Below are 18,057 nucleotides of genomic sequence, written 5' to 3' on the forward strand. Positions count from 1 at the left end.
GTAGTGTAGTTTATGAAATGCTTGCTAAGGCAGCTGTTGGGCAAAAGGCATCTTTGAGTCTTCCATTTGTTAAACTATTTCAAATTTTAGTTGAGGCACCTATGGTTGATTCTCATTGGCCTAGGCAAATGTGGCAAGACTTGTTTGCCTACAATTCCAATGGTTTGAACTCAAGTTTATTGCCAACATGACTGCACTTTTCCTTTGATATGTGACCCTCACTTAAATAACATCCTACCTAAAGATAGATGATAATTTGTAGCGGAGAGTATCAAAGCAGAAGACAAAGGAAAGAGTTTCAGTCAAACAATATCTGGCAGAGAATGTTCAGTACAAAATGCCTGTATAATCCCCCTCCCTATAAATTCTGCTGCCGTTCACCTATCCCCATAACAGATACCTCTCCTTTTATTAGACTCCAATCATCCACTGCCAACCAATAATCCAATGCTCTGAAATGAGGGCAAAACACCTTTATTGCTGACTTACCTGAAAGCATAACAACTCCTCCATCTGAACAATGAACCTGGATCATGACTTCACCCTGTCCTTTGGAGTTTGGCTAACAGTTTAATCATGCAAGAAACATATTTACTCCTGGGGCATACACCATGAAATTTAAGGTGATTAAGACAAACCTAATACATGTTTGACCCAGTTCACATAGCCTGAGCTGATGCCCGTTTGACCTATGATATCAATGTTGTGATGTCACAAAGGAAGAACAGTCTTACATTTTCAACCAATCAAAGTGTGAAGTACAAATTAAGACAATGTTTGGATGGTAGTGGTGACTTAAAATGCTTTCTAAAAGAATTCATTTCTTTTCTTTTCCATTCTGTGTATTGAGAAAGAAGGAAAACCACTCTGAATCAAAATCTGGAACAACTGCAGGTATACTTGATTTTATGAATTAGTTTCTTTTTCTAGAACCTAAGCTCTATTACCATTCTTAACGCCAATCCTTTGCATGTTTACACAGCAGAAAGTCCCACTGACAAATTTAATGGGACTTACATTCCATGTAAATATGTTCAAAATTACTACTATAGAAAAATATCTGCTAGTGACCTTTGAATTTGCTTACCCATACAAGAAAAAGAGAATATGAGAAATGTTTTATAAAAAACTAAGAGCATTCTGAAGAACCCATGATTTGCAATTACCACTTCTTTCATCAAAATTCACAATTTTAAAACAAGGACATTAACAACATCAGCTCACAATCCTAGCATTTGAGAGACTTATCTTTTCCTGCTTAGAAATTAGCAACTGGAAAACTGGGTAAAATCCATCAGAAACAAATACAAGGCTGGCCTAATACAGTCAAATAATCTGCACTCTTTTCATGACTAAGAGAAGAGCACTGGCTACCAGCTTCCCAAGATCTCTAAGCCTTCCCTGCATTTTCAGCTTTTTCTTTTAAAAAGCCTCTAAACCTTTTACTTATAGACCAAGTTCATAAAGATGCACAAGCCACAGTTGGCCTTGAGACTGTCTGCTCCCTGTTCCCTTCCTCTTTTCCACTTCAGAAGAGATAGAATGTTTTTGCGCCCAATTTTTAAACTAAGCTAATTACAGTTCCCTGTGACAACTGAAGTTGGGGAACTACGGTTTGTTTAAACTCTAGTTAGAGAAAATAGGCCAGGATCTGAAAATCACTTTTAGATCCTGGTTTGCTGTCACAAACCATGCAGAAAGCACATTTCTTCAAGCTCAGCCATTATGGGGGTAGGGAACTGTGGATCGCAGCACCAATACCTACTTCTCTTTGCATTGATGATGGATTTCCACATGCGAGGACTAGATCATCTCTTAGGCCTCTCATGTATTCTTTATATTGACAGCTGATCATTGCTCATGTGGAACAGAAAACTGAAGAGAGGCTTTCATATGACAAGTGAGCATTGTTGCCAACACACATGTGCGTGCGTGCCAGCCATTGTTTGCTCAAAACTGCTCAACCAGTTGTTTTTCTCCTTGGGGACAGGGAGGGAAATTTTGAATTGACAGACAGCAGGTAAAAAATTCTCTCCCTCCCTTCCTGCACCTCTACTTAGCCTGAAGCCACCAACAGCTGTTTTTACCTAAGGAAAAAGTCAGGGAAATTAATCACAGAAATGTATACACTGGCTATATGTAGGGTCTCTACTAACATGGAGAGTCCTGTAATTCCCACCTCTGGGTTTCTGAGGGTCTGCTGGAGTCAGAGAAAACGCAACTCACTTGGCAAAAGGCTGAATGTAGTTAAAGGCTACAGCCAGCCATCTAGTTGTATTGTTGACATCACCATGTGGTGATCTTTTCAAGCAGAGCCCAATAGTTACAGTAATTGCACATTTTTCTGTCTCAGAACCCTAATCCGGATAGTGGTTCCTATATATTGCAGGGATTGGCTGGAAGTGGGGGGTCTTGAATCTGCTGAACTTGGATTCCAAAAAAGACTCACCTGATTTGAACAGTAGCTAACAGCCAGTATTGGATCATGGGCCCACTTCAGAACCTGCAGCCCTGTGAATTCCTTTATGATGGTCCAATGGATGGGCACTACTTTCATTCCTCTAATTTTTTATTTTTACTTTTAAACTGAGATGATTTGATAATGTTCTTTCACCCTCAGGGGGAATTGTACAGAAAAACATAGTCTCCTCCATGTAAACATAGAGGTTTAAGAGGATTCCCCCCCCCAAAAAAAAATGTGTGTTACCATGCTGATTTTAAAAGTGTTCCCATTAAAGATCCACCCAGAAACAGGACGGGATGCACTTAGTTCCACCCGCATGCCCTACTGGCATGAACCTTACTTTAGTGGGTCCAACTGTGCCTAATGACTCATTTTGTGAATCAACATGCATAGACCACAAAATATTATGTAATACACTATGTGGATATATTTGCTGAGTTACAGTTTTAGTTGTGTAGTGGATGAGGAATAATCTGTACAGCTATTTTGAAAATGAAATATAGCCTCCTTTTGTAAAAAAAACAACATAACTGAAAGGCCAACTTTCAATATAATTTGGGTTAATCTTTTTAAAAAGCTTTGCAGGTTTTGGTTACTACACGGCATTAAACTGAAGATACAGAGATCTAGTCTATTAACAAGAAGAGTTCTTATATTTGTAAGTTATTAAATGACACACCTATTTACAATTTTATATTCTAAGAAAATACTGAGTGGGAATATTTTTCCAGTGCTTGGGTGAGGGAAACATTTTTCCTGGAGTTAGTAGAATCATCTGATGAATTCTTTACATAAAAGTATTGAAAGAGAATGAGGGTGCTTTTTATTCTTCTTCCCTTTGAAGGACAGGGATCAAATAATGTTAGTGTGTGGGTGTGTGAAGAGGCAGAGCTTAAGTTTCCGCACGCAGATCCAACTAAAATGGTGGGGTTGTGCAAATCCAATTCTTTTTCATTTCAGTGCAAATCACACAGCGTCGTTCCTTGTAGGTTTGTATCCATTTATGCTTCCGCTCGCTGCCTGGAAAGTCCTGGAAAGCCCGAGTTTCTGTTCCTCCGAATGACAACAGAGAGATGCATAAACTGAAAGAATCCCCTATTTTCCCCTCCTGTATTGTCCAAGGTCCTCATAGCAGAAAAAGATGGAAAGTTATAGATTCATAGTCCTAGTGACTACATATTTCTTCACTTTCCACTTCCTGGCAGAGCTCAATTCGCCCTGAAGGTTTTGTGTTTCAATACATAAAACTTTCAATATACAAAATACGTTAATAGATTTGAAACAGCTAATGCATACAATATAAATACAAGCCGAGCAATGCTGAAATGCTTCTTCTTATTATGCATGAGGAAAAAAAGGGATATAGATGAAAAAAATGTAAACCATGGTTTAAAGCCATTAGCACTTCCCACCAGAACAGAGCAAAATGGAGAGAGAGAAAATAAAACAGAACAAGGCAAAACAGAAAAATTTCTACAACACCACTGTCAAACCACAATGCCAAGAAACAACTACAGAACTTGGGAAATCCAAGCATGACAAGCATACATGATCATGGTCTCTCTTCAAACAAACAAACAAACAAATAAACAAATGCATGATACAAAAAAGCAGTATCATTCATGACAGCAGAAAAAGGTCTCAGAAGGGGGAGTAAGAAAACTAAAATCAAAACCAGAGCAGCCAGTAGAGCAATGAGATTACAAATAATAATAACAATAGTAATGTCTATGTTTGCCAGCCACGTTGCATAAATTCAAGACAGCACAATCACCTGTCTGCTTCCGCTTAACACAGGAGAGATGAGTTGGTCTAGTATGTTTGATAGCAGGTTTTAAAATGATTTTCCTGGAGGGAGAGTGAGCCTGAACTTCAGCTTTTTTAGAAAGTTCAGCTTTCTTATATACAGCTATAGACAAGAAAACAAGAGCATACAATCAGAAATAAAAAAAACCAAGAAACCGAAATATATTTCAACATGACATTTTGGCTGTTGGTACCATGTTTTAGACCCTCAGTTAGAATGTGAGCTACCAAGGCCCAGAGACGACTCGTTGTTGTTGCAGGCAACAACTGACCCTTCATTGGGTAGCAAGTGTCACTTTACCTGTCACCACACTCTGACCGTGCAAGCCAGGCACCTTCTGTACAAACTGCATAGAATGAGGGCATATTCCCACTCCAGCCTGCACACTCCTGCCATGTAGCATTGCAATTGTACTGGGCAGCTTCCAAGGCTATGTCTGGAAGGGTATGTGCTATGTTCCACTGGTGCAAACAATGGAGGTATTTATTTATTTTAGTTAAGTGACAGATCTGCAGGATCTAGGCCTCACTTTGACTTGGACAAAATTCTGGACATTAACCAGGGCTCAAAACCCAGTGGAGCCACAGATCTGACTGGTAAAAGGTAAAGGGACCCCTGACCGCTAGGTCCAGTCATGGACGATTCTGGGGTTGGTGCACTCATCTCGCTTTACTGGCCGAGGGAGCTGACATTTGTCTGCAGTTTTTCCGGGTCATGTGGCCAGCATGACTAAGCTGCTTCTGGCGAACCAGAGCAGCGCACGGAAATGCCGTTTAGCTTCCCGCCGGAGCAGTACCTATTTATCTACTTTCACTTTGACATGCTTTCGAACTGCTACGTGGTCAGGAGCTGAGAACGAGCAACGGAAGCTCACCCCGTCGCGGGGATTCGAACCGCCGACCTTCTGATCGGCAAGCCCAAGAGGTTCAATGGTTTAGACCACAGTGCCACCCACGCCCCTGACTGGAGCCCACTGACAATTCTCTGCCTCTTGCACATGGGGAATAATAGTGGGATATTTTACATACTAGATTCGACAACTAAGCAGATGGAAAGATTGCCACATGGCTACCCAGATCACTCGCAAAGTCATGGTACATACGTGACTTTATGCTAGTGTTATTTATTTGGTATTAATGAATCCAAGTAAGCAGAGCTGAATTCTCATACAGGATGTTTTCCTACTCCATAAAAGAAAGAAATCATCAGCCTAAACTGGAGTGGCTGGAAGCAATGTAGACTGAATGCCTTGCTGTTAACACAAATGAATATTCTTAATTAAATGTGTAACAGTACTGCTAAAATACTCCTATAAAACAGGTGAACAACTCACAGTATGGCATTATAGGAAAAAGATAGTATTACATGAACCTTTTTTCCTTCTCACTTCATCTCTGGAGACAGTGCTAGGTTCCTTTTTAGCTATTTTTCTTTCAGGAGTAGAAATCCTGCCTCTCCCAGTTTTTAAAGGTTTCTCTTTTTTATGTTTATCAAGAGACGGTCTCCGCAATTCTCTCTCTGCCTTCTCCTCTTTAGGAACAGTCTCTAACTGTTCCGTCATGATGCTCCTATCATCATCTGCAGGATCAGAGTAAATTATAACAACAACAAAAAACAACAACACAGAATTAGTAAAATGTTAATAGTGCTTCAGTGGGATTTCATTTTTAAAAATCAGATTCATTATTTTAACAATATTCCTGAATGTGGTAATATTAATTATTATTAATTATTAATTATTAATTATTAATGAATAATTTCAGAAACAAAAAAATGAAAAAAGGATAAGGCACACCTTGAGTATCCACCCATATGCTGTCTGTGTCCAGGATGGAGTCATCGATGGTTGTTTCATCTTTATAGTCATCATACGTCTCTGTCTTGTAATCAGTCAATGGGATTTCTTCTTGTTCAGGGGAGCCAGGAGCTTCCAGAGAGCTTTCTTTTGTCTCTGCTTCGACATCAGTCACCACCTCCACCTCCACTTCAGGATGGACGCTTTCTTCTTCTGTATCAGCCGGTGGTGCTTCTGCAAAGCGCACACTGTGGGAGCTGGTTTCTCCCTCATCGACTGTGGTCTGCACTATTGTGATGAAGTCATCCTCAATTGTAACCACAGACTCTATTACTCCTTTGAGTTCAGGCATTTGTCCAGGGCCAGCTTCACACACCTTAAGCTCTTCACCAGGTATCTCAAAGTCCCTTTCTTTGCTTCTTTGCCTCATCTCTCCTTCTTCCTGCTCAATCTCTTCTTTCTTAATCTCTTCCTCTTGCTTACTCTTTTCTTCTTCTTGTCTACTGTCTTCCTCGCCTTCCTGCATGATCTTTTCCTTCTGCTGTTCTTGCTTAATTTCTTCTGCTTGCTCTAGTTTACTCTCTTCCTCATATTCTTCTTTTTGCTTACTCTCTTCCTCTTGTTCTTCTGCTTGTTTGATCTCTTCCTCTTGTTCTTCTTCTTCCTGCAATGCCTCAGTTTTTACAGAGCCTTCCAATCCTAGAGATTCCACATTATCTTCCTTAGGCTGTGATATGTTCTCCATTTGAATTTCAGTTGTTTCATCTTTGGTAGCTTTATATGCACCTCTTTCTGTAACTGGTTGTTCCACTGTCAATTGTGATGCCATCTCCTCTTCCAACAAAGAAGGGCTTTCTAGTTCTAATTTGTCATCATATGGTTTTAAAGTTTCTACAGGCAAGCCCTCTTGGGCTTGGTCATTATCACCACTTGACTCATATGATTCTTCTTTATCTACTGCTTCTTGGTGAACCAGGTCAGGCTTCGCTCCTTTCTCCTTAACTTCAGTTTCAGACAGTTTATTGGCATCTTTCATTTGAGCAGGTTCTGCTTTTGCAGAATCTTGGGGCAATGTTGAGAGGGTCTTTTCTTGACCCTCATCTGTGCCTTGCTCTGTAACAGGCTCAGTGACATGAACGCCTAACTTAGTCTGGTTTTCTTGCTCAACTTGCCGAGCAGCAGAATCCATCTCATGCTTTATAGCATCATAGTCTGGTTTATAGGAAATTTCTGCCTTGCCTGTCTCTTCAGCAATGTGAACAGCTTTTTTTTCTTTCTCAGATAATGAAGAACCTTTCTCTTCCAGTCCAACTATATGTTTATCACCTGCATTTTCTAAAGTTGGAGCAGGCTTTGCTTTTTCATGTTCAGTGTCCTCATGAGAACAAACGTCTTTAGAGTCACTTTGTTCCTCACTTTTTTCTAGCACAGTATCTAGTTTATCAATAGCTTTTCTCTCCTGCTCAAATTCTTTGCCTAAAACTGCTGATTCCCCAGAGGCCTCTCTTTCTTCTTTGGCTCTCTCAGCTGCTGCCAACTTCACTTCTATCAAAGAAAGGTCTGCAACGACACCTCTTCTAATTTTTTCATCAAAGGGACAGCTTTCCCCTGTCAAATTCTCACTGTCCTGTACTGGAGATGGCATTGGCACCGTGTACTTATTGAAAACACAGTAACCTAAATCTTCTAGTTGACTGTCAGCTTTTAGAGTCATATGGTTCTCGTCGGCCATGAGGAGCTGGGCCACTCCACTGTCCTCTACATCTGCTTCTGAAGGAACAGACTTCCTGTGGACTACCTCAGCATCTGCACTCACAGATGCTTCTCTTGACCTTGTGCCTGCTAAGTCCAACATTTCAGGTAAATCAGGTGCCATTACAGTCCCGTTTTTGTAATAATCTTTAGCCAGAAAGGGTGACTCACACAAAGGCTCCACTTGGATCTCTCCTCCTTGTTTTACTTTGGACTCTTCAGTTTTCTCTTCTTCTTCCCTGCTCACTGATGGGAAGGAGGGAGACTTTTCTACTGCTGGAGTAGTGGCTGGCAAATAATCATCACCTTCATCGCCACTAGCATTATCCATAATATCTGAACCTAGTGGTGAAAGGTCATGTGTCCGCCCAAAGTTAAACCCCAGTGCTATAGAGTCCAAGCAGGACATGGGCAGATTAATTGACATACTCCTCTGCTCTATGGCAGATCTCCCACCAAGCCCCAAGCTCCTGCTTAGAGTTAAGTCATCTTTATTTTTACTGTGGAGTTCTCTCTTATCCCCATATACGTTTGGGTCAATGGTGTACATTCTTTCTGTAGGGGAACTAGGTTCTTCAGAATCATCTGGGAAGCCCTGGGCAAGGGTGCTGTATCCCATTTCATGAGCAGGTATGCTGGTGTGTTGATATGCCTCTGGCTGAAATTGCTCAGTGTCTTTCTTAGATATGATGAAATCTTTATGGTAAGGGTCGTAGGTCTCCTCTTTAGTATCACTCAGTTCATAGTAATCATTGCCTTGCTGTAGGATGTCACTCTTGAAAGCTTCATCTTTAAGGGTGGAAGTCTCAAAATATGTAGACATTCCTGATTTATCCTCCTCTATCTGCATTTTGTGAGCTTCTGAATCTGCAGCTGAGAACACTTCCCCTTTCCCATCCTTTCTTTGCAGAGATTCTTTGCTGGGTTCAGAAGTGGGTTTCTCTATTGCTGCAGACAATACAGCTTTATCTAAAGGCTCATTTACTTTTTCAGGAAGTAATTCTTGGCTGAGTCTTTCTGTAGAACTCTCTGTGCCATGCTTTTCCTCTTTTTTAATATCCCATGTTGATGAAACCTCAGTTTTCTCCAACTCTTCTTCTGCTTTGAGAGTACCAGATAGCTTTTTAGAATCAGCTCCTTCTACTTCTTTACCTAAAGCAGTTGTTTGTTGGCCATGAGCTTTTAAAAAATGATCATCTAATATCTTGGGCTTTTGTCCACTGGAAATGGAGTACCCCTCCTCGTCACTTTCATCCTCTGTCATATCTTTCTCTTCCTCCCAAAGAGGAACATTCTGGGTGGGCGTCTGCACTGTAATTTGTTTTGAGGCATGAGAAGTCAATACTTCAAATTCTTCTTCATGTTTTTTTGCTTGCTCTTTGTCAATTTTTCTATCTTTGGCAATCTCTGAAGCAGTAGATATTTGCATCATGTTTCTACTACCATGTGGCTCAGATTTATGTAGAGTAACTGGCAAAGTTTCAGAAGAAAACACAGTTTTAACTGTGCTTTTTTGGCCCACTGTAAATTCTGAAGATGAGAAACAGCCTATGCTTTCATGAGAGGTAAAGTCACTTTTTATAGCATCAAACTGGCCATCTCTAGACCTGAAGGGTTGTGCTTCAGCGGCAGGTTTCTGGGCCTCTGGAGCCTTTTCATCTGTTTTACTTTCTTTGTGCAGCTCTGTTGACAAATCTTTCGGTTCTTTATGTAGATGTGGCTCTCCAGTGAAATCAAAATCTGCTTTTATAGAATTCCTGTCTTCTTTCTTCTGTGGACTGGCATCTAAGGTCTGTCCTGACAGGGTTGGGAGCATTTTTTCTTCCCCTTTGCCTTGTGATTCTGTTGTTTCTAAAGTCTCGGTTTTTGCTGGCTGTTGAACTAAGGCATCGTGTATCGGTTGCTCACTAGTCTTACTTCCTTTCTCTGGTTCCTGTGGGCCTAATGGCTCAGCTGCAAAAAGGCCTGTATGCTCCTCATGGATTTCCATCTTCGAAGCTGCAAGTAAATCTGTAGTTGTTTGATTGGATTTTACAACAGATTACTTAAAGCATTCACAGGCAGCAGCAGACTAGTTTACAGCATTATTTGGCATGGCAGAGTGGTTAAAAAAGGGGGGTCACATGCAATGGTACCTTTTTAGAGGTCTTTTTTAAACAGATGGTTTTTCTCTCTTTTAGAGGGACAAATCTTTATTTAAAGTATTAATAATAACTCCTGTGATACACGCAAACCTACCTATAGTTTAATGACAAATTATTATGCTTTTAAAATCATAGGCCAGTTTCCTCACAAGCATTACACTACAGATAAACCCAACTTCATCTTATTACGCTTTATGGTACAATGGGTGATATCCAATGTCAGTCATCCTCAGAATAGACCCACTGAAATCAGTTAAATAACTTAAATCTATTGATTTCAACAGGCCTTCTCTGCCTGACAATGGATATCACTCAATGATATAAATTCTGAATTACAGTCATACATAGGCATAATATTTGTGATAGGCTGCACATTATATTTAACATTCAAACCTCTAAATCCATTTAATGATATGATTCCTTTTATTTGAGCGCAATCAAATAATAGTTACAAAGCAATTTATTCACCAATTTTCAGTTATTACAGGAGGAACATTCCCCCCTTTCATATATTTTTTAAAATCAGATTACTGTCATTAAAGACATTAAATACTGTCTTCGAAATCCAGTTGTTAATGTAAAATGTGAAGATCTACCACTGATTCAAAACAAAATCAGTGCCACTGCAGCTTCCAGCACATTGCTGAAAAGCTCAAGCCTTAGATTTTCTTATTTAAAACTCATGGAAATTGTAATTCTTCATTTGCCTATATCCTTTGGTAACATTTTATATGGTGATGCCTTTCCTAAACATTATATGCCATGCTTAATAAGACTTTGTTTCCTCAGACAATTACAGGGCCTGCATAATGTAATCTACAACATCATATTACAATCATGGTTACACATGTCTTTAAAAATGTCCTGAAAAATCTTGGCAAAATTCTGTATTCTCAACATATATAATTATTTAAGTGGGAACCATTTCAGCTCAGCATACAGCACAATTTTTATCCCACTTGTTTCAAAAGAAATCAGTTTCAAAAGGAATAAACATTAACACTGCAATCCTGTGCACACTTGCTTGTGAGTAAACCCTACTGAATTCAGCAAGCTTATTTCTGAGTAAGCATGTCTAGGATTCAGCTGCAAAGTATATATTGTTCTTGGCATCCTTCTAAACCCAGGAACAGGAAATTGAAAAACAATTCATCCCGATCAACAGTCCCATAAAAGGTAAAGGTAAAGGGACCCCTGACTATTAAGTCCAGTCGTGACTGACTCTGGGGTTGCGTGCTTATCTAGCTCTATGGGCCGAGGGAGCCGGCGTTTGTCCGCAGACAGCTTCCGGGTCATGTGGCCAGCATGTCTAAGCCACTTCTGGCGAACCAGAGCGGCACACAGAAAGGCCGTTTACCTTCCCGCCGGAACGGTCCCTATTTATCTACTTGCACTTTGATGTGCTTTCGAACTGCTAGGTTAGTAGGAGCAGGGACCAAACAACGGGAGCTCACCCTGTCGCGGGCATTCAAACTGCCGACCTTCTGATCGGCAAGTCCTAGGCTCTGTGGTTTAACCCACAGCGCCACCCACGTCCCTCAACAGTCACATATTTCTATGGAAATATTTGGTATTGCTTCATTTCCCACAAATGATCATTTTGCAACACTGCCACTATTTTTAATGATCACATTCTTTCATCAGATTAGGCACTGTGAGAGACTGAGATAAACCTGTTAAGAACTGTGATCCACACTATGGCTGTGATCCAGAGAACCTGTTCCAAACTGGGAAACAGCTGTCCTTTAGCAGAGCAGTTGTTTCATTTGAACAAGCTTGGAAGCCCCTAATCCCCCTAGCTAAGTGCACTATATGCTTCACAGTTCATATAAATCCCCTTGCTTGGAAACACCTTCATCCCAAATTCTGGCTCTAAAAGCGGCCAGCCTGGTCCCTCTGAAAGCTCACAAGCCAGGCATCATGGTGACGGTGCTCAGCACCTGATGAACAAAGGTATGCTGTCTTTGGAGGGGTAACTTTTAGCTAACGCAGCTAGTTGCCACTGAGCAACCTGCTCTCTCTGAACAGGTTTATATGCGGGGAGGAAGCCATCCAAGACAATGGTCCTCATCATATTTTGTGTTAGTTAATTCTGTAAATTATGATTCCGGCAAAGGACTACAGTTGTGTAATTTGACCTTAAACTGCTGCTCATTTAACATCTCTGGTCGATTTTAATGTGAAAGAGAGGATCGTTTCTCTCTACTCAAGTTCTCTAAGTTTGTGTTTAATGCTGTATACATCTATCAAGTCTAGCCTCCATCTCTTAAGTATTTTCTAAATAGATAGATAGATAGATAGATAGATAGATAGATAGATAGATAGCACAGGTAAGAGCTTATCTTACATGAGGGTTACATTTCTGGCTATTGCACATATAAGCAAAATTGCACAAAGCCAGAATGACCCCACACCACAAATGGCCTCATGTGAGCATCCCTACTTGTTTGAAGCCAATGTTGAGTGGGCCTTACACTCTGCCCCCTCCCCATGAAAGATGAGATTTTAAGCTCCCCGCCTTGTTTTCTGGGTTCTGGGAAAGCTCTGCAAGTCTCCTACAGGATCTTGTGGGAGCCTTCTCATGAACTTTCTGAGCCCAGCAAGCAAGGCAGGTGGGTTAAAAAGCTCTTTCCATGGTGGGAAAACAAGGAGGGGTTGTTTTGTCTAGCAATAGACATTATTGTACTGATGGAACAGTACTAATAATATGACATCGAATTCCTTCCTATGTGCCCTGACTTAAGGATTTTTACAGGTGAAACTATACTCATTCCTAAGGCAGAACATTGGGCCAGGGCGGATTACACACTATTTATTTACTTCATCGTAAAACTTGTCATTTTATTCCTGCCCTCTAGGAACTCTTTTTCAACCAGTTACTGGTCAATTAGAGAATTCATCTTTTTAGTCTATGACTTAAGTTTTAATGGGAGTTATTTGTGAGAGATTTTGACATAAATAATGTTATATGTACTGTGTATCAGATCACCCATAAAAAGGATCTTCTGTGATTTTTTAAAAAAGTGTGAATAGCAGCTGTTGAGAGGATCTTCGAGTTGAGACCCCTGACTCCAATAGGTGCTATCTGACCTGCAGGGAAACAGCTTGGAAAGGGGTGGGGTTTAATAGGAATTATATCAGAGTGAAGTTCCACTGCTGCAATCCCAATCCAATCCTTCCCCACAGCTCCCATTGCTACTAACACTTCTATATCTAGTCTAGATTGGTACTACAGAACGTATGCTGACATCCTCGTCTAAAAGGTCATATAAGCTAAGCTGATTTTTCTTCAGCAACTTTTATTCTTAGTATTCAATCATTTCACTCGTAATCAAACTTTCCACAAATATTCCATTAAAAGTTAGGCTGAATTCTGGTCCGATTATTTGTGGAAGTGCTTGAGAATATGAGTACACTCTGGATCACAGCCTAATCTTGTTAACAGGGTTAACAGATTTCATTAGGAGGTCAAACTCTGAACTTGTATTTAGTTTTTCCTCAAGTAGAAGAGCTTCATTATGATTTGTTTGACTTAGTAACACAGGATTTCACCCTCAATGTCTAATCTTGCTCTTCATTCTGGTTTCCAAAATATCACGAGAATCCATGCAAATTTTCTTCCCGCACTGCGTTTTCAATTTTCAGCATCAACTTGTAAGAAAGGTAACAAAGATGAAAACAAAAAATTCTGGCAATAGCTAAGGAGGGTCAAGATGGACTGCAATGAATGGCAAAGATATGACATAAGAAGCAGCAGCCTTGGAGAAATTGAGCCAGAATGTACTGAAGCACAAGCAAAAATACACTGCACACTGCAAACAAAAGACATTGGTACAATTTAAGCCTCTTTATGTCATAGTCAAGGTTAATCAGCTGGTTTCTTGAAATGAAAAGCAGATGAACCTCTGCATCAAAAACAAAAAGTAAAAAATATATACACAGATCAGCAATGTGACTGGCAAACACATCTGCGATGAAGAGGGAGGGAAGGCTTTGTGATATATCAGCTTGGCTGCATAGCATACTGTGTCATGGTTAGGGGGGAAAGTCAGGAATCAGCTGCAGTGGTGGGAAACCATGTCATCATCACACAGCATTTGCACAGTTGGCTTGCCTGTTATGCACTCCTCAAAGCATAATAACAAGAGCATTAATCATGAGGGTATTAAATGGGGAAAAGAGTAAATGGAGCAGAGTGGAGGAAGCTTGAGAACAGCTCAAATGCAGCCAACACATGCAGGTCCCTAAGGAGGACACACCTTCCTCACCCAAGGAAGGCATTTTGGCTTTCAAGGGTTCCTCCTCAACTAGGGTGACATTTTCCCCATTACGTGCCACTTGGTCTTCAGAAATGGAGTCCTGCTGGGCCTCTTTGGAGCCCTCTGCCTGTTGCAAAGGCTCAGCAGGATCACTCATTTTCTCACATTCCTCACCAAGCGGAACAGCAGGGTTGGGTTCATCAGCCACTGGACCTTTAACTGTGTCTTCTTCTTCTTCTTTGACAGAACAGAAGGGGGAAAGGATGGAAAAATGAGGCGACACCAAGACACACACAAGATGCACACATTAAACTGGTTGCCCATGTACAACATTTTCAGCTCTGCACAGAATTTATACATTTGTGTCACCTTAGCTGTTACCACATTTTTAGTACCATGAAGCAGAGTGAGCTTGCATTAATTTTTTTTAATTGTTATGGCTGACAATGCCATTTGTAATGCTGAATGTCTTTTTTTGTGTGTTGAAAATTGGTCTGATTCAAACATCATCCGTTCTTGACTGTCAAACCATGGTTTGGTAAACGGCTTCCATACTCCTTTCCATCATACTTCTCCCTCCCTTCTCTAGTTAGAGTTAGCAGTGGTTCACTGTTATATCTGAACTGGAATAGTTACAATAACCGCTAACCATAATTAGCTTTAGAACCAGAGACAACTTTCTAATCCTGGTCTCAATTTCTAGTTTAGAATCTAACTATGGGTAGTGTTACCTATGGCTATGTCAATTCAGTCTTGATGCTAACCAAGGAAGGAAAAGGAAAGGGGCGTGTGGAGCTGAAAAGAAAGAAAGAGGAGATAAGGCCAGGAGTCTGCAAACCTGCAGAGCACTCCTAATTGCCAAATGGTATGCATAGCCCATGCTTTTGGGGCAAGCCACAGTAATAAAATAAAGCTAAAAATGTTTTATTGTTCCCAAGGTGGAAACGACTGTAGGAAAGAAATTGTTATCTATTGTCAGGGGTTCAGGAGCAGAGACGCAGAGAAGGGAGGAGACAGAGAGCGAGGGGGAGGAATACGAAGGAAGGATGAGTGGGGATGACGACCCGAGATCACCGAGCCTGTCTAGCGAGTCCGAGGATTCCCAGAAGGGAGCGCCAGCAGCCAGAGCAAGGGGGGAGAGCAGGGGGACACCCCAGGAAAAAGGGTCCAGAGAGGGATCAGAAAGCAGCAGTTGGAGATCGGGACCCACGTTCCCAGCCGGGAGCAGCGGGGAGAAAGGGGACCAGATATCGGGCTCCGGAGACTTTCAGAAGGAGGGAGGGCATGAGTCAGGAGTAGTCACGCCCACCTCGGGGAGCGAGGAAACGATCAAGAGGAAAGTGGAGAGTTGGGCGCGCGCGCCAAGTTCAAATGTAACGGAAGCTGGCGCAGCCAGCAGCCCAGAGAGTGAACCGAGTCCCAAAGCCCGCCGCAAGGAGGCGGAAGGGTCAGGGGGGTCCGCGCCAGAAGAGAGTAGGAAAGGAGAGACCCAGGGGGGCAGGAGGACCCAGAGACGGAAGGAAAGGCGCAGGAGGTGGAGCAAGGCTAGGGTATTAAGCTGGTGCGCTAGAGGCGGAGACTCAGACGGGTCTTCGTCGTTCTGACCTAGAAGAAGTAGGGCTGCACGTTGCAGTTTGGAAATGGAACCTGTAATCCAATAAAGACTCTTTGAAACTGAACGCTGGCTGACTTGGTCCTATGTGAGCTGGGACTGGGCGGCAGCCCTGACAGTAAGACCCGTCTCTCAAGCTTCTGACACCTGATACCTCGCAGCGGAGACAGAAGCAGCTGGAGGAGGGGATCGGTGTGTGGGAGCAAGCTCACGACGGTTGGCAAAGATGACGGAAGCAGAGAAAGTTTCAGCGCTGCAACAGGCAGTTACCCAATTGAATGCGGAGGTACTGGCATCCAAGAAAAGGGAGGAGGATGTGGCAGCCGCCTACCGAGATCTCCACGCCAGGTTTGAAGCATGGGTTAAGCATGGGCAGCCAGGACCCAGACCGGAGGGGGTTGGGTTGGCACGGAGAGCAGGAGGGCTGGTGGCTCACTTCGATGGGAATTTACAACAGTACCCCAACTTTCGAGCAGATGTGATGTGCGCACTGCAACTGCTGGCAAAAGACTTTAGAGATGAGCAAGAGAAAGTGGGGTTTATACTGTCCCATTTGCATGGGGATGCGAAGGCGTGGCTGCGCAATTTGTGGAGGGATAAAGATCCGGCGCTTCAGAGTGCAGATGCCTTTATCAAAGCGATGGATGCATGTTTTTTGTCTACCATTGATGTGGATCTTGCCCGACGGGAGATTCATGGACTGAAACAAGGGAGGGCGAGCGTCCGACAGTACCACGCCCGCTTTTTTGCGCTGGTCAGTGCATTGGAATGGGACCGGGACTCGCCCCCAGTCAGGGACCTGTTCTGGGAGGGTCTCAGCTCTGCTGTGAAGGATGAAATTGCGAGGGGGGAGAGGCCCCGAAGCACGCAGGAGGTGGTCCAAAGGGCGCTGACTGTGGGGGTGAGGCTGGAAGAACGTCCATGGTGCAGAGATGAAGGACGTGGAGGGCGCGAAGCAGCGAGAAGTTTCTCTTTCGTTCCAAGGGAAGCAGCGCGTGCGCAATCCACACCTCCGCCAGGAGGGGGAGTGGAACCTATGGAAGTGGGAGGCGCCAGGGCTCAGTCAGCTAGCAGAGCCTCTGCACCGACAGCAGTCAAGACTAAACCTCCTAGAGGGACCAGGAAGTGTTACATATGCGAGAGCCCTCAACACTTGGCGAAAGAGTGTCCCCAGAGGAGCTCCAAGCACACTGCAGCCTCCGCAACGGTGATAGTGGCCACACAATGCAGCGAAGCCCAGCAGGGAAACGACGATGTCTGGCTGGAGACAGAGGCACTGGGGCCCAGCCAGACGTATCAGTGAAGCAGTCCCCAGCGATATTGCAACCCACGGACCCCCTCCCACCCAAACCAGTAGTGCAACTCACAGCGTCTCTCCAGCTACCCAATGGAGTCACCATCGAAGTGCCGCTTTCTGTGGATTCTGGAAGCAACGCAGACTTTATAGCACAGGATTTTGTGGAGCAGCACGCTATAAAGCTGCTGCCTGCCACTCTGCCCCTGCAAGTCGTCACAGTGGATGGCAGAGAGTTGCTAGGGGGGCAGGTGGTGAAGCAGACGCCACCAATGGTGATGCAACTTGGTAACCACAGGGAAGTCATCAGTTTTAATGTCACCCGACTGTCGGACACGCCCATTGTGTTGGGCATGAGTTGGCTGGACAGGCACAGTCCAACGCTGGCTTGGTACCAGAGACAGCTGATCTTCGGCTCCTCTTACTGCGCAGAACACTGCATCCTGCCCAGGCAGGAGGGGGAGGAGGAGGACTCACAACTGCAGTTGGGAACGTTGCAAGCAGTTCCCCACAAATACGCGGACTTTCTGGAGGTCTTCTGCGAGAAAGAGGCAGACAAGCTACCACCGCACAGGCAATATGACTGCAAGATTGACCTCCTGCCAGGGGCGACGCTGCCGAAGGGAAAGCTATATTCCATGTCTGAGGACGAACTACAGGAACTCAAACAGTTCATCGATCACAATTTGCAGCGCGGTTTCATCCGGGAGTCCAGCGCAGTAGGGGGCAGTCCTGTTTTCTTCGTGAAGAAAAAGGACACGCCCCAAAAAAGATTGGTCGTGGATTACCGCCTCTTAAACAGAATGACCAAGCCCTCCGATTTCCCTATGCCCAGGATTGACGACCTGCTGGCGACGGTGCGCAAGGGACGCGTGTTCACCAAGTTGGACCTGCGAGGAGCGTACAATCTCATCCGTATGAGGGAGGGCG

General features: G+C 43.1%; 1 protein-coding gene and 1 long non-coding RNA gene across 25 annotated transcripts in view; one reads left to right on the forward strand and one right to left on the reverse strand.

Annotated features, from left to right (window-relative positions):
- The window catches only part of MAP2 (microtubule associated protein 2), a 241,669-nt gene that overhangs the window by 44,226 nt on the left and 179,386 nt on the right, over positions 1–18,057 (reverse strand). For 15 of the 23 annotated variants that reach the window (XM_083471736.1, XM_083471722.1, XM_083471734.1 and 12 more), the window contains 3 exons: positions 6,067–9,828; positions 5,643–5,849; positions 4,239–4,373 (listed from right to left, as the gene is read on the reverse strand). The exons of 3 other annotated variants lie outside the window; for them this stretch is intronic. In XM_083471736.1, coding sequence (XP_083327862.1) covers positions 4,239–4,373; positions 5,643–5,849; positions 6,067–9,828 — 4,104 coding nt within the window. The remainder of the gene's footprint in view (positions 1–4,238; positions 4,374–5,642; positions 5,850–6,066; positions 9,829–18,057) is intronic. 5 more of the 23 variants (XM_083471725.1, XM_083471724.1, XM_083471740.1 and 2 more) reach the window with 1 other exon arrangement.
- On the forward strand, positions 1,792–15,188 carry LOC310693500. Of its 2 annotated transcripts, none has more exons than XR_014519208.1 (3): positions 1,792–3,122; positions 13,608–13,793; positions 14,468–15,188. It is a non-coding gene; the product is annotated as an uncharacterized lncRNA (long non-coding RNA). The 2 variants fall into 2 exon arrangements; XR_014519209.1 differs by having other exon boundaries at positions 14,473–15,188.

The sequence above is a fragment of the Podarcis liolepis genome (genome assembly GCF_965112155.1).
Source record: "Podarcis liolepis genome assembly, chromosome: 1".
In the NCBI taxonomy this organism is placed as follows: Eukaryota; Metazoa; Chordata; class Lepidosauria; order Squamata; family Lacertidae; genus Podarcis; species Podarcis liolepis.